At 35.9% G+C, this 22,898-nt stretch overlaps 1 protein-coding gene across 1 annotated transcript in view; it reads left to right on the top strand.

The window, feature by feature from the left end:
• ZNF804A (zinc finger protein 804A) overlaps nucleotides 1–22,898 on the top strand; it is a 334,333-nt gene that overhangs the window by 244,968 nt on the left and 66,467 nt on the right. Inside the window, exon 2 of the mRNA XM_055571994.1 lies at nucleotides 20,598–20,741. Within this exon, the coding sequence (XP_055427969.1) occupies nucleotides 20,598–20,741 (144 nt within the window). The remainder of the gene's footprint in view (nucleotides 1–20,597; nucleotides 20,742–22,898) is intronic.

Below are 22,898 nucleotides of genomic sequence, written 5' to 3'. Positions count from 1 at the left end.
ATTCAACTTTTTAATTCATTTCCATTGGAAGCATTAGCCCTAATAATTTGATAATCTTACTCATAGAAATAGAAGCTTTGATCTTAATTCTCCTATATGAACTTTTCTTGAAAGAAATTCTATTTACATAAACCTATTTTATTTACATGATTAAAAAATTACCTCCGGATGAAACTGGATTCTTACACAATCCAAGACAATATTTGGCTGTACTTAATTTTCATCTTATACAATAAAGTTTTTATCAGCAGAACCAAAGTGATACTTTAAAGTTTGTTGTTGTTGTTGCTCAGTCACTTAGTTGTGTCTGACTGTTTGCGGCCCCATGGACTGCAGCACTCCAGGCTTCCCTGTCCATAAGCAACTACTGCAGTTTGCTCAAACTCATGTCCATTGAGTCAGTGAGGCCATCCAACCATCTCCTACTCTGTAGCCCCCTTCTCCTTTTGCCATCCATCTTTCCCAGAATCAGGGTCTTTTCCAGTGAGCTGATCTTCACATCAGGTAGCCAAATTATTGGAGCTTCAGCATCTATCCTTCCAATGAATATTTAGGATTGATTTTCTTTAGCATTGACTGGTTTGATTTCCCTGCTGTCCAAGGGACTCTCAAGAGTCTTCTCTAGCACCACAGTTCAAATGCATCAGATCTGTGGCACTCAACCAACTCTTTATGGTTCAACTCTCATATTTGTACATGACAGACTGGAAAAACCATAGCTAAAACTATATTGTCATATAAATAGTTTCATTGAGTAATACTTTGTATACTGTGCAAAGTTTGGTATTGTATATGCTTTGTATACCATACAAAGTATGGATTGTATACAATCAATCCATACATTTATACATTTATAGTTTATATTGAGTGGTTTTTAGTATATTCATAGTGTTGTACAACCATCACTATAATCAAATTTTAGAACTTTTAATTCACCTCCAAAAAAGAAATTATACTAGCAGGTATCCCCTCCCACCAGTTACCCAGTCCTCGGCAATAACAACACAATTTTTTTCTCTGTAAATTTGTCTGTTCTAGACTTTTCATATAAATGGAATTATATAATATGTTATTTTTGTTGACATTTCATTTAGTAAATATTTTCTTCTATTCTGTAGGCTATCTTTTCACATTTATGCTTATGGTTTAATTTTTGCAATAAAAAAGGAATTTTTAAAAATTCTGCTCATATCCAGCTTACCTATTTTTCTCTTGTTACTTGAGTTTTTACTGTTGTAACTAAAAAAGTTTTAATCATGGTCATAGAGATCTAGTACCTGCTATTTTTTTACTAATATGTTATAAACTATGGGGTCGCAAAGAGTTGGACATGACTGAGCAACTGAACTAAACTGAAATGATAGTTTTAAATCTTACATTATTGTCTATGATCTATTTCTAGTTTATTATTGTGTATGATATAACATGGCAGTACTGCTTCACTGATTTGCACATGAATGTCTGGTGGTTCCATTTCTTGAAAAACCTTTTTTTTCTCCAATGAATTGTTTCTACATTCTTGTAGAAAATCAAGATGAGGAATGTACTTATGATGAAGTATGAAATTTTGTCAAACCTTTGTTCCACATTTATTGAGATGATCTTGTGATTTTTGTCATTCATTCTATTAAAACTGATGCATTACATTGATTGGTTTTATGATGTTAAACCAATCTTACATTCCTGAGATAAAGCCTACTTGGTCATAGTGTCCCATGCATTTTATATATTTGATTCTGTTTATTTCTACATAGTTTGTTGGGGAATTTTACATCTCTATTCCTAAAAAACATTGAGTTAACTTCAGTTCAGTTCAGTCAGTCAGTCGTGTCTGACTCTTTGTGACCCCATGAACCGCAACACGCCAGGCCTCCCTGTCCATCACCGTCTCCCGAAGTCCACCCAAACCCATAATGTCCATAATGTCCATTATAGTCCACCCATGTCCTTAGAGTTGGTGATGCCATCCAACCATCTTATCCTCTGTCATCCCCTTCTCCTCCTGCCTTCAATCTTTCCCAGCATCAGGGTCTTTTCAAATGAGTCAGTTCTTCGCATCATGTGGCCAAAGTATTGGAGTTTCAGATCAACATCAGTCCTTCCAATGAACACCCAGGACTGATCTCCTTTAAGATGGACTGGTTGGATCTCCTTGCAGTCCAAGGGCCTCTCAAGAGTCTTCTCCAACACCACAGTTCAAAAGCATCAATTCTTCTGCACTCAGCTTTCTTTATAGTCCAACTCTCATATCCATACATGACCACTGGAAAAATCACAGCCTTGACTAGGCGGACCTTTGTTGGCCAAGTAATGTCTCTGCTTTTTAATATGCTGTCTAGGTTAGGATGTATTTTTCTTTGAAGTCTTTCTCTGCCATGGGGTCAGAGTAATACTGGCCTCATGAAATTAGTTGGGAAGTTTTCATTTCTATTTTCTGGAAGAATTTGTGAAGTAGTGTAATTACATCAATGTCTGATAGCCTTCACCAGTGGAACCATCTGGGTCTGAGTTTTGCTTTGCTTATTGTTTGAAAATTACTAATTAATCTCTTTATGTTTTACATATATTCAAATTTTCTATTTATTCTTGAATAAGGTGCAGCAGTCTGTGTCATCACAAGATTTTTTTCATTTCAACAATGTTACCTAATATACTGGCAGTTTTGTTTGTTGTACAAATTTATAAGTTTTGATGTTTCTATAAACTCGGTAGTGATATCTTCTCTTTCATTCCTCTGCATTTTCTTGGTAAATCTAGCTAAACATTGGCCAATTTCTTTTTTTTTTTCCCAAAGAACCACTTTTGGGGGATTTTGTTTATGATTTATCTATTTTCTATTCACTTAATTCTGCATTAATCTTTGCTGTTTCCTTATATCTGTCTGGTTTAACACTTTTTTTCCTTACAAACTATTGTTTTAGAAAACATAACAGTTTGTAATTATTTTCTTCTTGCAATCTTGAGCTTATTTTCTTCTTTTTCATTCTTTCAGCCCCATTAGAATGTAAGCTCCATAAAGACAAGGACCATGTGTAATTTTTTCTCTATTTTTTTTCATCATTTCAGTGAGGGGGAAATTCAGAATACTAAGGAATAGACTGGCCTAAAAGATTTCATCACCCTTTTCTTATGACAATTGTAATACTAGGCAGTATTTGTTAATTAATCTGTTTGTCTAATGGTTTGTGGCCTCAAGATCTCATTTCTACTTGGCAAATAAAAGCTGGCAAAAAGAATGAGTTACCTATGCCTTGCAGTTCAGCTCCCACAGTCAAAATGGGGAAAAGTTCAGAGTCTTCCATTACACAGGTCAAAAACTGTGTCTTTGATAACACAGTCATATCTCTCTTAACTCACTGGGGATGTTTTTGGGTAAGTGTCCTATTTTTCTAAGATGGAGACCTAGCAATAAGCTAGCAGAATTTCTTTTAAAAAAACAAAATTAAAAAAAAGTACTTTATCAAGAAATTTTCAGGCATTTCATGCCTTATTTCTGCTTTATAACTATTTTCTCTTTTTTAAAACTTCTTTATTATGTAGTTTTATTGCCTGGATAAAAAATCATCATTTTCTTGTTTACTTTTCTTGTAAGTTGACAAGAGGCAAAGTTTATTGGTTCTCTCTGCTTCACTCTAAGAGGAAAAGTTATTACTTGTGGTTTTTGGAATATTGAAGGGTGCTGTTGAGGAGACCTCATAGTATAGGCATTTAGTAAATACTTGTTTAATGAATAAAAAACTGAGAACCATTTAGAACTCTGTAACAAGAAACAAATAATAACCTTTGCAAAATCCTTTTACATGTATAGATTTATGTTTTTCTCTTTAAAATAAATAGATTGGGTCATGTAATAGTAATATCACAATGATTTGCTGTCAAAAATTGCTTTCAGTGATTTTCCCTTCTAATTTAAAAATATAAAACTGTAAAAACTGTACTGAGGACAACACATGAAGAATATTTTAAAATGATACATTGATATAAAAGGAAGATAGAACTTAAGCATATGAGCTATCCATTCACTCTGCAGAAAAGGCTGAGTGCAACTGAATCCAAAGCTGAGGAAGCAGTTAGCTCCTCTCTGTTACTTTCCCTTCCTTTGATCTATAATTATTATGAAACATTTTCTGTCAATTGACAACAGAATCAAATTAAACCTGAAACCATCATGAAAAAATTATTTTATATAATATGTATGTATGTGTGTGTGTGTGTGTATATATATATATATATATATATATATATATATATATATATATAATTATCTTAAGGATACATATGCATTTTAAAAATTACCTTGAAGAAAGAAGTGTTGAGAGTTATATTACCCGCCCAGGTAGTTGTAATCCTTTCTTTTTGCCGGTTTAAAACTTCTGAAGTTTTCCCATTTCCGAACCTTAGAGCATGGTTGTCCCCAATTTTGTTTTCTGAGTATATCTTCACAAACTCTCTGGCAACTCTGAACAACTTGCTGTTTCCAACACACTCCAGTATTTTCAACTCCATGTCATAATCCCTACTGTTCCTTCTGACAAATGTTCTCTTTCTGAGTTGGAGTCTCTTCTTCATTCTTTAGAATTCTGTTTAAAGCCATCTCCTCTTCATCCTTCTCTTATTTTCTTTCCTTGTTGAGTTAAGTAAGTGATTTCTCTCTCACTTGTGGTCTAATAGCAGTTATGCCACAGCATTATAGCCATCTCTTGGGACTGTCTCCTACCCTACTAGTTTGCTGAGGAGGGAACAATTTGGTTTTATGTTTCCATTCCACACCTTCTTTTGGTCTCACACATTGCAGGTACCCAAGGATTTTTTTGGTATTAAATTGAATTGCATACCTTCAGGCTTACATATTAATGATCAGGGCTTCAAAGCTGAGATAACCAGGTGTGGTTTTAAATGTTAATGCTGCGACCCAGTACCTCTGAAATTTGGAAGAGCTGCTTAATCTCTGGGCCTCCTTCCCCTTATCTATAAATTAAGATTAAGAATATCAATCTTGTAGAATTTTCATAAAGAATAATTCAGAAATGCCTAGCATGGCTCTTAGCACCCTGTAGCTGTTCTTTACAATGGAATTGTTTAGTAACAGTGAAATATCTCCTAAGGAAAAGAGAACAAGGCTAGACAATGATTGACAGTGTGGCAGAGCCGCATTTCCTGGGATGCCTATTACTGAACACAAGGAGCTTCTTAACCAAAAGTAGCCACCCAGGCCTGAAGTCCACCCATATTCACAAAGCTAGGAGAGTTGCTTGTGCACACGTACAGTCACAGACACTGGGAGTGACTCATGGCCAGCGGGATGCAGAGTCAGTACTTTAGAGAGAAAAGTAATGTAGAGTTGATTGATAGTGGGACTTCATGGTTAAAACCAGTGACTATGTACACTAAATCTATAGAACTATTAGATGGAGTCCTCAAAGTAAGATTTGATAAACTCATTGTTTATAAATTGTTTAGGTATAAATATATGATAGAATTGTATTATTAAAATCAATGTGACTTTTGATCTTAGAATCGAACAGTTTTTTACCTATAGGTTTTTGTAACACAGGCTCTCACCATCTCTTGCTTGAGCAATTGTAAAAGTGTGTTACCAAGCTTCCCTATTCCCAATTTCTCTTCTTAATTATCATAAGTAACCCAAACAGCTGCCTGGTCCTTCCTGTGCCACAGACTTTGTGGTCACACTTTTACTTACTCTCCATGCTTTTTCTTTTAAGCGCTCTGCCTACTGCTTTAAACCCTGTTAATAATGCCCTGCTTTTGTTCCCTGACCTCATCAAGTTTGTTCAAACCTCTGTGACTATGTACATTGTATCTCATTTTCTGGGAACATATTCAGACATTTCTTTTCTTGGATAATTGCTACTGCTTCTTTACAGCTCAGTTCACTTGTCACCTTCCCCAGAAGCCTCACTTGACCCTAAAGTACTCCAAAGGGTCCTGTGAAATCTTTACCATAGCACTTAATGTTACTAGGTTGACACCGTCTCTTTATGTGGTCTTCTAGCTCACTAGCTCTTGTATTCCTCTACTCCAGGAACCCTGTTTATCCTTCTTCATAAGCACAGAATCCATCTAGCATACTGCTTGGTCAACAATAGGTCACAAACAGAACTGGGTACTTCTGTGTCACAAATAGTGTATAGCTTCTGAGGTAACATACCTAATTTAGTCTCCAAATTATAACATATTTTCCAGCCTCGCGTGCTCAGTTGCTCAGTAGTGTCTAAAACTTTGTAACCCTTTGGACTGTAGCTCGCAAGGCTCCTCTGTCTATGGAATTATTGAGGCAAGAATACTGGAGTGAGTTACCATTTCCTCCTCCAAGGGGTCTTCTTGACTCAGGGAGCGAACCCATGTCTCCTGTGTCTCCTGCATTGCAGCCAGATTCTTTACCACTGAGCCAGCAGTGCTTCCATTTCCAGCCTTAGTTTGACTTATTTTAATACTTTTTATGGTTAAATCAGAAATGATAGTTTATTTTCTTTTAGATATAGTTTTCACATTTCACATTTACTACCATTCTCATATTTTTTTCAGACTTTTATGGTTTTCCAGTCTGATAGTCTTGATATTTGGATGCTTGGGGCTGGTGCACTGGGACGACCCAGAGGGATGGTATGCGGAGGGAGGAGGGAGGAGGGTTCAGGGTGGGGAACACATGTATACCTGTGGAGGATTCATTTTGATATTTGGCAAAACTAATACAATTATGTAAAGTTTAAAAATAAAATAAAATTAAAAAAAAATTGTCTGTGGCACATACTGATATAATAAAAGATACAATCTTCCTAGTGATTTGTTCCTAAAGACAGAGAGAGACAGACAGAGCAAAGTTGTTAGCAGTTCACTACAGAAAGATTTAAATGCTGTAAATTAGAAAAAAAAAAAAAAGACAAAAATAGTCTGAAGAAAAATATTATGTACTTTTCATGCTGAATTTATTTGTAAATACTTAATTGTACTTAAATGTCATCTCTGTGTTAAAAAAAAAAAAAGCTGTAGATGAAAGCTCAGATCATATTTTACAAGGTATGAAAACATTTCTACACTTACTACATGCTTGGAACATCAGACTCTGCTCTAACCCACAGCAGTGGAGGCCTCCACAGTGGCTTTGATCATGACAGGAGTTATTACCCTTAGTATGATCACTGGGGCCTTTGGGAACCTGCCTGGGGAAGAACAGCAGGAAAAGGCTGGTCACACGGCTCAGTGGGCAGAGGAGCCCTGGCAGCAGACGTTTCTGGAGGCAGGACTTCGTAAAGGAGAAAAAAAGCATGCCTGGGCACACAGGAGTTTCTCTCTGGGGAGTATTTGCAGGGAGTCAGGCTACTGAAACAGCAGGTAGGAGTTTAAAACAAAAATGCTTTTTTATTATTGTCCTTATGATCCCAATTTTAGCTCTAAAGCACAGTCATTTGGACAATCATGAATTGTGCTGTGTTTTTGTTTTTATAGCTCATTGTCATAAGCTTCTATCATTATAACCAACAGTGAAGCCAAGCTTCCTACGTACAGATTTCCTATGTACTGATTTTGCCACCCACTATCTGATCTTGGGCAGGTTCTTAAATTCTCTGTGTCCCTGTGCCTTTATCTGTGAGTTGACAATAATAAGAGGACCAACCACTTTAAGTTGTGAGAATTACATGATGTGAAATACATGAAGTATCCTGAAATGAGGCTGGCATGCAGTATGTACTGTAGAAATATTCAGTTATTAGCATTGTCATTACTTATTCTGAAGATATCTCCAGAAAGTTTCTTCTTTTTTTGGTAATAGAATTTTTCTTCCAGTTCCAGAATATATAGGTTCATTTCCTCATCAAATATAATTTAGAACATTTTGATATTCTTTCTCTTTGCCTTACTCAAATCTTTTGTCGTAGCATGAGTATGAACCCTATAGATATCTTTATCAAATTACAGCCATAAATAGCAGCCTAGGATTTTTAAAATAAAAAGCAGGGATATCATCTCAATGGTAGAAAAATTTCAATATTAACTAGCGAGTTCACTATTTATTCTTAAAATGCACTTGTATTATATTTTCTAGAAACTGAATAGATCAAAAACTTTGTTTGCATAGTATTTCCCTTATATTAGAAAACTAGAGTATAAATTTTATCCAGTGATGTGATCAAGTCACCTGGTTATGGTTTCATGTAGGTTACATGGTCACTTCCTTCCCCATTCCTTACATTGTTCAGAGCCTCAATCACTGAAGAATCATATCTTGCTCATTTTATTATTCAAACTAGCATTCTCATAGTTTTAAGTATATATGTTCACTAAGTAATCCTAGTAGTATTAAATGTTTTACATCATCATATGTTTAAATTTTAACTAAATTTATATTTTAACAAAATATACTTTCTTCTTAAAATTTTAATGTCTTTAAAAATCTGTATTTCTCATGTATCTTTTTTGCTGGGTTAATTCTTTTAGGCCGCTATTGATTTCTCCTAAAAGAAAACAATGTCAGGCATGGAAAGAAAGTTCATGGGTAGCTCAGCAAGAGTAAACAAAATATCAGACTCCACATCACATTGTATAGGATTGTGGGCCAATTATTCTTCCCTTCTAGTTTTGTTTTCATCATATGTAAAATGGGGCTAATAGTTTTCACCTGAGGATTAATATTGTCAGGCCTGAGATAATTTACGTGTAGTGCTCATTTGAGGTAGTCAATATGTGTTAATGTTCTTACCTTCTTCACTGTGTCTTCTCCACCCAAATTTTAGTTCTAAGTTTTTCAAGTTAAAATGCTGTTCTTTGCAAAATGTCCCTTTTCTTTTGGATACCTGAAACATATGATTATTTTCAAATGGGCTTTCCCTGCTGTGCTAACAATATATCAAACACACAGAATATCACTCCCGTTTGGAGTTCAAGACAAAGCAGAATTAACCACAGGGGCAGAGCCTGCAGGCACTAATGGGAGGGACAGCAGGTCTCCATGTATTATTCCTCTTATTATGGAAGCTATGGTTGCATTACGATCTTCGCAAGGCATCTGGGGAACTCCTCCGATGCGACACGTACAGTGGCATGCTTGCTTTTGGGGAAAATATTTTCTAAAAATGCATAAGGCTAAAAGTTTCGAGGACTATTATTTTACCTTATTTTCTTCTCAGCAAGACAATTTCATTTGTAGCCAGGAAATGAAAAGAAAAGGGGGAAAAGGAGAGAAAACTGTTTGACTTTAGGAAGAAGTAGAACTAGTCTAAAATTAATTAACAATTCACCTTTTCCTTCCAAAAATCTGCAGTTTATACGTATCTGTATGCAATATACACATACACTCTTAGGTGCTTTTATCTCCTCTTTTCCATGTGGCCATCTTTTAAAGTAATACATATGTTAACAAATATGCAAAACTTCTTAGATCTTCTATTCTCAAAATGCAGTATGAGAAAATACACAAATTTCTCATCTAATCCAAAAGAATTAATCTTGGCCTCTAAATAGCCTTGTTGAATGTTGTCGTGAACCCTTCCAGTTCAAGTTATTAGAGGGAAACTGGATATCTGTATTGGTATTATAAGCTTCAGAGCACTTGGAATTTTAAAATGTTTATTATTTCCTTTTAATTTTATTATGGTGTAATAAATCATAGTTCTGACCTTTTTGATCTATTGTATAATGCTATGTTTAAAGTAGCTAACAATGAAAATAGAATAAACTGATATATAAGAAAACATAATTGGATGAAATTATGTATAAGTAACAGAAAATATTAAATAACTAAGAAGGCAATGGTACCCTACTCCAGTACTCTTGCCTGGAAAACCCCATGGATGGAGGAGCATGGTAGGCTGCAGTCCATGGGGTCGCTAAGAGTCAGACACGACTGAAATGACTTAGCAGCAATATCTAGCTTTAGGGAATCTAGATTGCAATCTTACAAATTATCCTTCAGAAAATTATAGTATAAGAAGCATTGAATTTTGCACAGGTACTTAGATAGCATGAGTTATAAGTATTAATTTTATTAGAAAAATAATATGTGTATTTTGGGTATTTCAAACATATTTTTTCCATCCCCTCAAATAGTACACACCACCAAAATCATGATTCAAATCTATAAACAATAAATGATATGTACAACCTCCAAAAATATAGTTAGTTTATTCACTTATTTATTAAACAACCGTTTTTAATATCTATTTGTTCTAGTCATTCTTTAGGCATTGGGGATATAGCAATAAACAGACTATAAGTGCCTTGCTTTCAGAGAACGTATAATAGTGAGAAATTACAACAGATATTTCATGTAATTATAAGTAGTGAGTATATACATATATGTGTGTGTGTGTGTGTGTGTGTTTCTATTTGCATCAGATCAGATCAGATCAGATCAGTTGCTCAGTCGTGTCCAACTCTTTGCGACTCCATGAATTGCAGCACGCCAGGCCTCCCTGTCCATCACCAACTCCCGGAGTTCACTGAGACTCACGTCCATCGAGTCAGGGTAACATGTGTTTATAATATAGGTACAGTGTTTTCTGTATATAGTGTCAGGTGTAAATGCCCTCTGAAAACTGCCATGGGCCAATACTTAAGGAAATTTGTTGGATAAATAGCTTTGGTCCCTGACCCTATAAATACAAAACTCCCAGGTTTTTGCTCTCCACTAGGGTCCAGGGTGCACTGGAGAAAGAAATGGCAACCCACTCCAGTGTTCTTGCCTGGAGAATCCCAGGGACAGGGGAGCCTGGTGGGCCGCCGTCTATGGGGTCGCACAGAGTCGGACACGACTGAAGTGACTTAGCAGCAGCAGCAGCAGCAGGGTCCAGGGTTTCCAACATGAACAAGCTTCATTTGCCCTTGTAGCAACTTCCTTCATAACAGTCTTTACTTTTATCCTGGGTCTTTAGAGCAGATTTCTTGTACATGATAGTTAGTCTGTTTTTTATGCAGTTTTTTCTTTTAATTGATGTAATTAAAATGACTTTTTTATACAATTGATGTAATAACTACCTTGTTTGTCTTTGTTTTCTATTTGTTAAATTTATTCTTTGTTTCTCTCTCTTTTGGCCTTTTTTTCTGCCTTCTCAAGCTTTAATTAAGCAATTAAACAATGTATATTATTCAATTTTATCTCTTCCCTTAGTTTAATACCTTTTTAGTGGTCTGTCTGCAGTTTCTAACATGCATTCTTACTAATCTAAGTCCAGTGTCACATAGCACTCTACCATTTCACAGGCAGTGCAGGTGCCCTTTAGGAGACTATTCCTTTACCCCAGTGCCTTCTTTTTTTTTTTTTTTTTTTTATTAAGGTTTATTGAAATATAGCTGCTTTGCAATGTTGTGTTAGTATCTATTGTACAGAAAAATGAGTCAGCTATATGTATACATATATCCCCTCTTTTTTGGATTTCCTTCCACTTTGGTCACCACAGATCACTGAGTGCCTTGTTCTATACAGTAGGCTTCCCCAATGACTCTGAAATGCAGGATTTGATCCCCAGATCTGGAAGATCCCCTAGAGGAGAAAATGGCAACCCACTCCAGTATTCTTGCCTGAAAAATCCTATGGACAGAGGAGCCTGGTGGGCTACAGTCCAAAGGGTTGCAAAGAGTCAGACCTGACTGAGCAACTGAGCACACATTTTCCTTTCTGACATTGCTGTGACTCATTTTGCTTACTTATATGTTGTAACAACCCAATTCATTGATGATATTGTTGTTTTAAACAAAGTTAACTTTTTAGATGTTTGGATATATCTATTTTACATTAATTTGTTCCTTCTCCAACTTTTCCTATATTGAAGAAAAGAATTACTTACAGGCAAGATCCATTGATGATGATTTGGTTAGTATATCTGATAGAGGCTGAATCTGAAGATTTTCTCTTTGTTTCTGTTGTATAAATATGATATGTCTAGGTGTTTGTCATTGTACTATTTATATCCTTTTAATGTTCTCTGAGCTTCCTAGGTCTGTTATTTGGCATCTCTATTAATAAGGAAACTTTTCAGCCAATTGTCTTCAAATACTTCTTCCACTGCATTCTCTTTTCTCTTTCTGGTATTTAAAAAAAATTAATTATACCTTGTGATATTATCCCATATTTCTTATACATTCCTGTGTTCTGGTTTCTTCTTTCTTTCCTTCCTCCTTAAATTTTAGTTTGTTTAAGATTTTGTTGGCACATCTTCAATTTCATTTTCCTCAGCTGTACCATGTCTATTGATGAGTCCCCTGAAAGTATTCTTCATTTCAATTAGAATTTTTTTTTTAATTCTTGAATTTTAAAAAAATTCCTTCTTGGAATTTCCATTTCTTTGTTTACATAACATGTTTACTCTTGCATGTACCCTGTCTCTCCCATGCTGTTAATATAGCCTTCAGTCTCCAATGCCAAATGGTGTTCTATAACTGTTCTCTTTCTGAATAAACTTTCTCATCCTAAATTTAAAGCTAAAGATAAAAGAAGGAAAGAACTGAATAAAGTGTTCCTCTTATAGAAGGATGATAAGGGAAGTCATCTTTGAGGAAAGAACATTTTAGCAGAGATCAGCAAGAAGTGAATGAGTATTTCATGCAAGCACCTGGTATGAGAACATTCAAGGGAAAATAAATGATAAGTCCAAGTGTCAAAGTGATTGTATAATTAAAGTTTCAAAAACCTTAAGGAAATAAGGGTAGGTAAAGCAAAGTACCTACATCCATGAAATTAAAAGATGCTTGTTGCCTGGAAGAAAAGCTATGACCAAACTAGACAGCATGTGATAAAGCAGAGACATTACTTTGCCAACAAAGGTCTATCTAGTCAAAGCTATGGTTTTCCCAGTAGTCATGTATGGATGTGAGAGTTGGACTATAAAGAAAGCTGAGCACCAAAGAATTGATGCTTTTGAACTGTGGTGTTGGAGAAGACTCTTGAGAGTCCCTTGGACTGCAAGGAGATCCAACCAGTCAATCCTAAAGGAAATCAGTCCTGAATATTCATTGGAAGAACTGATGATGAAGCTGACACTCTAATACTTTGGCCACCTGATGTGAAGAACTGACTCATTTGAAAAGACCCTGATGCTGGGAAAGATTGAAGGTGGAAGGAGAAGGGGATGACAAAGGATGAGATGGTTGGATGGCATCTCTGACTCGATGGACATGAGTATGAGCAAGCTGCAGGACTTGGTGATCAACAGGGAAGCCTGGTGTGCTGCAGTCCATGGGGTCACAAAGAGTCGGACATGACTGAATGACTGAACTGAAGTGAACTGAAAGCAAAGTAAAAGAGAGAGAATGATAGAAATTGATGACAAAGACGTAATGCAAGTAACAGGTGGAGGAGCACGTGTGGGTCATTATAAAAGCATTTATTCTAATAATGATGATGGGCTATTCGGGAATTTTGGGCTGAAATATGGTATCATCTTATTTTATTCTAGAAAACGTGTCTTGTCAGAAAGACATTCATAGAAAATACCAGAAAACTGATAGTCTTCTCCCAGTTCATCTTAAAATCAAACCCAAGACAAAGGCTTCTATGCAACTAGTTATTTATTTTTAACTTTAACTTTTCATTTTATATTGGAGTATAGCCAATTAGCTATGTTCTGATAGTTTCAGTGAAGAGCAAAGGGACTCAGTCATATATATATATATATATATATATATATATATATATACACACATATATACATATATGTATGTATTCTCCTGAGAGTTGGACTATAAAGATAGCTGAGCACTGAAGAATTGATGCTTTGAACTGTCGTGTTGGATAAGACTCTTGAGAGTCCCTTGGACTGCAAAGATGTCCAACCAGTCCCTCCTAAAGGAAATCAGTCCTGATTATTCATTGGAAGGACTGATGCTGAGGCTGAAACTCCAATACTTTGGCCAGCTGATGCGAAGAACTGACTCCTTTGAAAGGCCCCTGATGCTGGAAAAGATTGAGGGCAGGAGGAGAAGGGGCTATGACAAAGGATGAGATAGTTGGATGGCATCACCAACTCAATGGACATGAGTTTGGGTAAACTCCGGGAGTTGGTGACGGACAGGGAGGCCTGGCATGCTGCAGTCCACGGGGTCGCAAAGAGTCGGACATGACTGAGTGACTGAACTAAACTGAACTGAACTGATTCTCCCCTAAACCCTCCCCCCATCCAGGCTATCATGTAACATTGAGCAGAGTTCCCTGTGGTATACAGTAAGTTCTTGTTGGTTATCCATTTCGAATATAGCAGTATATACATGTCGATCTCCAACTTCTTAAGTCCCCTTTCCTCCTATCCTTCTCCCCTGAGACAAGTACTTATTTACTTGGGACATGAGCCCAGGAAGCAGAAATGAAGTTCCACAGAAGTGGAAAAGGTAAGAAAAGCTAATATAAGGATATACTTACTGTTTGTCACTAGTACAAGTAACTGGTGCTCCTTCCCACTGGGAATCTCTGTGGAATCTTAGAAATGTGTCTCAAAATTATCTGTCTGGTAGGTAAAAGAGGAAATAGTTTATCCTTGAGTTCTTACTGTCCACGAAGGTCAAGGGTGGACCTGTATGGTGTTAACTGCTCAACATTCCTGGGTTGTATATTTGTTAGTGCTAAGAGGGAATCTGCAAGCTCCTATATCATGAGTCAGAGAAGCCACTGGATGGGATGTGATGCCTCAACGCAGCCTGGGGACAACTGCAGCCAAGTGGTACTACAGAAGGCTGATGGAGACTGTGTCAGAACCTGTCACTTTGATACTAACTGGGACAAGAGATATGGCCCAGAAGATGTGCAGTATTTTACAGAATGTGTAGACTATGGATTTTCTGATGAAATGCCTTCTATCAAATATCCTCTTAAACTAGAACAGTTTTGTGACCTCTTCCTTGATTAATAGTTTCATTACAATCAAATTTTAGCAAAGACTTTTTCTCTCTTTAGAGAACCTATAGTGAAATTTATGGATATAAATCACAAGGATACTTTTATTCTTGACAGGAGCAATGAGAGAGATAGAGACAGAGAAGAGAGATTTTTCCAAAGTATTTAAGTGTTAATTACATACAAATATTTTTTAGTATTGAAATAATTATATACTGACAGTGCCCGATCTATTTATACCTTCACAACTTTAGCTACTTTAAATAGAGCATTCCTGGCAGAAATCTTGGATGTAATATATGATCACAACTATTATTTAGCAATGATAATTTATGTATTATTTGCTGTTAGCTCTAAAGATGTCCCCCAAATGACTGGGTACTGAAAGCCCAAACGTGAACATGGCTACTTTAATAACAGTGTATCTCTTAGTGCTGCTCGTTTTTGTCATATTTGTTTTTTATATACATGTTAATTTAAAAGGACAGTGCTGGTATTCCTTATTATTATTTGTCAAGTGTCTGCTAGTGCTGGGCTCTGTTATAAGCTCAGAGATATCACAGTCAACAAAGCAGGAGTGAATCCCTGCTCTCCTGGAGCTCATGTTCCTCAGGGAAGGTTACTGATGGCATTGAGTTACGGTTGACTCTTGCTGCTGCTGCTGCTGCTAAGTCGCTTCAGTTATGTCCGACTCTGTGCGACCCCATAGACGGCAGCCCACCAGGCTCCCCAATCCCTGGGATTCGCCAGGCAAGAATACTGGAGTGGGTAGCCATTTCCTTCTCCAATGCATGAAAGTGAAAAGTCAAAGTGAAGTTCGCTCAGTTGTATCCAACTCCTAGCAACCCCATGGACTGCAGCCCACCAGGCTCCTCCATCCATGGGATTTTCCAGGCAAGAGTACCGGAGTGGGTTACCATTGCCTTCTCCAACGGATGACTCTTAAGAGGGGCTGAATAGCATTTGACACCATGTGTTATGCTGAAGCCAACATAAGTTGCATCATTTTGGAAAAGAGAGGTTTTCCCTTCAAAGTCCTATTGGGTACTATAGGAGAAGGTAGTGGCACCCCACTCCAGTACTCTTGCCTGGAAAATCCCATGGACAGAGGAGCCTGGTAGGCTGCAGCCCATGGGGTCGCTAAGAGTCGGACAGGACTGACCGACTTCACTTTCACTTTTCACTTTCATGCATTGGAGAAGGAAATGGGAACCCACTCCAGTGTTCTTGCCTGGAGAATCCCAGGGATGGTGGAGCCTGGTGGGCTGCCGTCTGTGGGGTCGCACAGAGTCAAACACGACTGAAGCAACTTAGCAGCAGCAGCATAGGATAGGTGGAATGACCCTGGGACTCTAGATAAACTGTTACCTTGTTTCAATTTGCTGTTCTGCAAAAACTCTTGCCCTGCAGAATTGCTATGGTTGCATGTGAAAAGATTATTGACTTTGTAACTTGGGGATAAGGCTGAGCGCTGAAGAAATGATGCTTTTGAACTGTGGTGTTGGAGAAGATTCTCGAGAGTCCTTTGGACTGCAAGGAGATCCAACCAGTCCATTCGGAAGGAGATCAGCCCTGGGATTTCTTTGGAAGGAATGATGCTGAAGCTGAAACTCCAGTACTATGGCCACCTCATGCCAAGAGTTGACTCATTGGAAAAGACTCTGATGCTGGGAGGGATTGGGGGCAGGAGGAGAAGGGGATGACAAAGGATGAGATGGCTGGATGGCATCACTGACTCGATGGACTTGAGTCTGAGTGAACTCTGGGAGTTGGTGATGGACAGGGAGCCCTGGCATGCTGTGATTCATGGGGTCGCAAAGAGTCGGACACGACTGAGTGACTGATCTGATCTGATCTGATCCCTGAAAATAAGGATTCAACTTTTAAAGTCTTTAGGTATATGTAAACTGTGTTCGGAGAAGGCCATGGCACCCCACTCCAGTACTCTTGCCTGGAGAGTCCCATGGATGGAGGAGCCTGGTGGGCTGCAGTCCATGGGGTCGCTGAGGGTCGGACACGACTGAGAGACTTCACTTTCACTTTTCACTTTCATGCATTGGAGAAGGAAATGGCAACCCACTCCAGTGTTCTTGCCTGGAGAATCCCAGGGACAGGGGAGCCTGGTGGGCTGCCGTCTATGGGGTCGCACAGAGTCGGACACGACTGAGGTGACTTAGCAGCAGCAGCAAACTGTGAAGAGTTTGGATGACTTAATAGCTACAAGAATTCATCCTTTCTTCACTTTCTACCATCATACTTAGTGGGGGATTGGGAAATGTGTACATTATTGAACAGAATGTGTTTGCCAGATAGAGGGGAGAGTTTGAGTTTGAGGAGGAAATATGAGCAGCTGTGTTACTCTTCCATTTTATTCAATGCTTTTCTTAACTTATGCAAGGAGGTAGCTGTGTTGAATGTCTGTATACTATACTTTATGATACCAGTCAAGGACTCGTTCAATACCAACCGCACTGGAGAAGGAGAGGGGTCATGGGCACTGGGCATGTCAACCTAATGAGGGCTGATTTTGTCTACATACATACTTAAATTTTTTTTCTAGATACTAGAAGCCTTGTTTTCCATGCTGCTTCTCCCTGTTTGCACACACAGTAGCTACCCTTTCCTCATCTTCCAGGATCCATCAGTTTACACACATTTTTAAAAATGTATAATCAATGAAAGTACATATGACTCTTTTCCCTTATGACACATTCAATAACCAGTCGTTCTAGTCTACTGATGTTTTGTAAGACACAGCCCTGACTTCTTCCAGCAGTTTATATCAAGTTAAAAGTTCTAGCCTAAAAATATTTATTACTGTGAAACTGTTTGCAACCTTAACTGCAGCTATGCCATGCTGCTTTTAACATCTTAGAGGAAGATATAGAGAGAAAGCAAGAGAACAAACACATGCCAAAATATTAACAATTATTTTATTAAAGAGAAGGCCTTATAAAATTTTTTGTCATCTTCTTGTAATGTTTCTATAGTTCTGAATGTTTTACAAAATGTAAGGTATAATCAAAAAAAAAAACCCTGAAAACTAAAATACCATGAAGAATAAAACAAAGAGTGGCAGCCTATAGCATGAAAGAGACTGAGAATCATATCAGATGAAGGTAATGTATGGGCCTTATTTGAATCTTGTTTTGAACAACTATTTTAAAATATTAGACAATTGCAGTTATGTGAACAAACTGACTGGCTATTTGATGATAGTAAGAATTGAATGTAGTTTTTTTTGTTTTTTTAGGTCTGATATTGGTTTTCTGATTTTTTTTAAAAAAAATCTTCTATTTTAGAAATACACACTGAAAGATTAACAGATAACATAATATGAATTTAGGACTGTCTTTAAAAATTATCTGAGGCAGGGGAAAGGATATGAGGTAGGAGTGGATAAAATGAAACAAGGTTGGCCCTAAGTTAAAGATAATTGTTGAAGCCAAGTGATGGGTATGTGGGAGCTCTCTCTACTTTATTTTCTGCTTAAAAGTTTAAACATAATGAAGTGTTATGGATCAAATTATTTGTGCTCAAATATTAGCTGCACATTTATTTTTTATATATCATTAGCCTAGATATTTAACTTTCCTTTGCTTTAGTACTCTCACGTGTAAAATGAGGAAATGTCTAGAATGCACATTTTTATCATTTTGACCATGATTGAATGAGTTAATATACACAAACCTTAATCAGCAACTGATCCTAAAAAAGTACTGAATAAATCTTGACTATTATTTTTAGATTTGTTTTCCTCTTTCAAATCTAGGCTAAGGCTTATACTTTTGAAGAATGCAATTTAGCCTAAGAATCTCGGTTTGCTTTACTCAAAAATTTCCCACTTTTGAGGAAAGAAAAATTAGGAAAAATTATTGCTTCTCTGGAAAAAGATCAGTCTTAGGAAGGAAAAAACAACACCATAATAAGAAATAACCAAAAATTTAGAGAGAGGAAGTCACTTAACTGTAATTATAATTAATAAGGAAAATCAACTAGTTTGCAAAGAAATTGCTGTTCAAAAATATTGTTTTGAAAGTTAATTATGCTTTGAACCAGACTATTGCCATTATAATATTAATGCAACTCATATTGATTAGAATTTTATCTCTGCTTTGCACACTTTTGCCATGAAATCATGGTACTTAATTTTTGCTTCATTTAAATTGGATGATCTACAAAGTATTATTTTGAAGATTTTGTAAAAATTCAGTAAGCAGTTTAGATCTGTATGAGTCATTTTCATCATTTTAAACTAACTTAAAAAAAAAACATATTGGATGCAAGCAAAAAGAATAATGGGGAATATTTCTGAAATCTGCTGCAAAATGGTAAATTATTCAAATTGACAACTCATATATGAACAATTTGAGTGATTTCTGCAATTTATTACCTCTTTCTGTGAAGTTGATAAAATTAATCAAACATAATGACAAACCACTGTCTTTAAAGTAAGAAAGACGACTATGTACATACAGATTATGCAGATGTATTATGCATTGCTACAAGACATACTACAAGTTTTACCAAGAATGATGGTGAACACTATGAAATGATGCATATACAAATATATAGCAAAATAAGGTAACAAACATATTAATCACTCATGAAATTACAGTTAGTAAATCACTTTCAAATTTTTTAGAATTTAAATATTCAAACTATGAGTTTTTCTAGCCTGTATATTTAGTGAGAGGATTACTGCCATTGACATAGAAAAGATTGGGTCGTTTCATCTCCACATTCTAGTGCCTGAGGGAGTGTAGCACATAAGAGGCTTGAATGTATAGTTGTTTTGAATTTAAATAAATTGAACATGAGACAATCTGTAAATTAGAAACAAATATATTCTATGGTAGGGATTGAAATGTAGGTCTTTATATCAGTACTTCAGTGAAAGACTTGGACAGTGTTTCAGCATTCAGTGTTTATTCATGTCTGACATCATTAACATTTAAGCAAGCATGAAATAGCAATTAAATTTAGATTTAAGAAAACCTAAGTGCTACACACATTTTCCTGTTTTATGCTTTGTAAATGAAAGCTAATGATAACTCACTGCATTTTTCATATTTTCAGGAGTTTGATTGTATAGTGATATTTATTTACTATCAGCATGATGAAAGCAATCTGTTTATACAGTTTAATTCTTTTCAGTTTAGGTAAATAGCTTGCAGGAATGAATTTCATTTTCCAAAGACTAGTGAATTTTAAAAGTGCAACCTAAACAGATGTGGGTCAAGATGAAAACATTAGTCAAATGAAATCTACTTGGGATGAATAAATTGCTGTACAGATATTTTGGGGAAGCAAAGAAAAATACCAAGCTTGAATATTTGCACACCAATATGGAGGACATATTTTAGATGTTCATAATTCAGAAGTTTTATGTTAACTAAACATAGACAGTGTAGCTAGAAATTGACAGTTGAATTAACAGTTGTATGAGTTTCATATTTCTTCTGTGCTAACATAGCATAGGAACTTGTTCAGGCAAGGACTTCTATTTCTTCTGTGATTTTTTTTTCTTCTCCATATTTATATTCTTTCCATTATTTATTTTGATCTCTTCTGTTAATCTTTAATTTTCTTTAACTGATAATTTCTTCTAATTTGCTTTGCTGGTATTTGCTTTATATATCTCTTTGTCTGTGATATTATTTTTAATTCTAATGACTATACTAAGCTGTCAACTGTCAGAAGGAAGGAACCTTAGAGGAAAACTAATTGCTTCCTTCTTCAAAATTCTGTTTTTCAGGATTATGCTGAGAAGGAGAACACCATAGCCAAAGCGCTGGAAGATCTGAAGGCCAATTTTTACTGTGAACTCTGTGACAAGCAGTACTACAAGCATCAGGAATTTGATAATCATATTAATTCATATGACCACGCTCACAAGCAGGTAAGAAAGAGGTGTCAAAAAACCTCTAATATTTCTGAACTTTTGTAATAATTTGAATTATGTAGACTGCATGAATATAATATATTTATCTTGCTATGAAACTTTTAAAGATGCCAGTCTGGGGTGATAATTTAATGACTTATATAAAAGACATTAAAAAAAAAAAACCACCAAAAGTCAAGTCTGAAATAAATAACCAATATCAAGAAATGCTATTCAGTCGCCTTTTAGTGATTGACAGCAGTTTGAAAATTGTATTCTTCAGGTGGTGATCCTTTAAATAATTTAAAATGTATTAATTTCTAAATATGTCAATCAACTAAAGACATTTATCAAATATAAATGAATTTATTTATAATTATTTAGAGAAGGCATTTCTCTTTTAAGCTACCATTAACAAATGATGAAAGAAGTTTCGCTATGGTTAAAAATAATCTAGGGTTACTAGTTAAATAAATACATAATAAGTATATGATTTAGTTTATTTTAATACTATTCCATTTCTCTATTTTTTAATGGAAAGAACATAAATTTTATGACTTAAGTTTAAAAAACAAAGTACAGAATACCATTAACAATGTGAAATGAAACAATATTACCAAAAGTGAATAAAAACAACAACAGGGTGAGGGAAGTCAATTTTGACTGGGGGAGCATGTTGATAGTGTGCATCAGGGTTGGTGGCTGCAGAGTCAGCTCTGCCCTTGGGCATTCTGTTTCCAGAAATGGCTCTGAGTCTCCTGTAAAATCAGATTCAGGTTCTCCATGCAAGGGTGTTTTAATCATTTCCCTATTGATAGAAAATCAAAGGTTATTTTTTGTTGTTGTTATTTTTTCAACACTCTATGTATAAAGTTCAGTTTAAAATAGATAGTGACATCAGAAATGACATTCATAATATAGATTCTGTTTTCCTCATATGCTTTACCTCTATCAATGCAATAGCATACGCTGTTTAGCTTACTTGATATGATACAGTGGGCTTAGTTATCAACTTAAAAATACTTTCCTTTTTAGCTATCACTCACAAATATCATCCAAATGTCATTTTGGTATTAATAAAAAGTACATTTTGACCCTTGAATTTGCACTAACTTTCCATTAACATTTACTGTAAATGTGAAAAGGGTAGGGAGAAATGATCACATTAAGTGCTTATGGACCAATGACATGTATTTTCTATTGTCAATTCTTTCATTTCTCATACCAACAAATCTGTGCTTGGGGAAACTATTGCAGGGAGAACATTAGCCTCTATTTACATATGTCACTAATTAATGCAGACTAAACTTAATGATCTGCCCCTGTCTTTCTTTCCCTGGTAGTAGATCCACTGGCACGCTAGTTAAGGAAAAGGTTTTGATGGAAATACCAGTCCTCTTATATAAAAATGCATATATATAAGTATATCACTGCTTGATTTGAACATTAAAATCCATCAGCAAATAGCATGGATTTCATTCTACTGTAACTTGCATTTGTTTTATAAAAAGGTTCTGGAACATGGTTCCTGATGTGGTAAATTGAAGGCAGTTATTCCTCTGATTTTTCTAATATCTTCCTGTATTCCTTACAAGAGTACAAAGTTAGAATGTTATATTATTAGCAGGGTATTGAAATGTGTTTACAAATTCTTTTTGGCTTCATTCATGAATTAACATCTGATGTTAGCAATTAAGAGCAAACCTGTGTATGTTTCATGGTATAAACTAGGTATTTCAGAATGTATGTGTTTGTGTATACATGTATTTTAAGAATATCTTACCGACTATGTATTAAATCCTTTACCAAAGAATACTTCATTCAGCCACAGGTTGTCTGGAAAATCAAATTCACTTAGATTATCATGAGGACCTTTCTATCTCCATATTCTTAATGAAGTTAAGATACTATACACTGTACACAGATAAGGGAATTCAGGATAAACCTGGTTTGTTGTTTTGAAGGTCCAGTCACTTGATACTTCTCAGGGAGATAAGGCTCTAGAGACAGACTATCTAAATGACCATGAATTCTGGCAGATAGCAGAAACTTAACTGATTGATTTAACTTTAGGTTATGTAACAGTAGCAGAAAATACTTAAAATCTATGTGATGATCGTATCCCTTCCCCATACGATAGTGGTACATGTTTGAGACAATCTTCCTAGACAATGC

This window comes from Bubalus kerabau, chromosome 3, assembly GCF_029407905.1.
Source record: "Bubalus kerabau isolate K-KA32 ecotype Philippines breed swamp buffalo chromosome 3, PCC_UOA_SB_1v2, whole genome shotgun sequence".
In the NCBI taxonomy this organism is placed as follows: domain Eukaryota; kingdom Metazoa; phylum Chordata; class Mammalia; order Artiodactyla; family Bovidae; genus Bubalus; species Bubalus kerabau.
The sequence above is the reverse complement of the archived record's forward strand: the minus strand, read 5'-3'. Positions and strand labels throughout refer to the sequence as shown.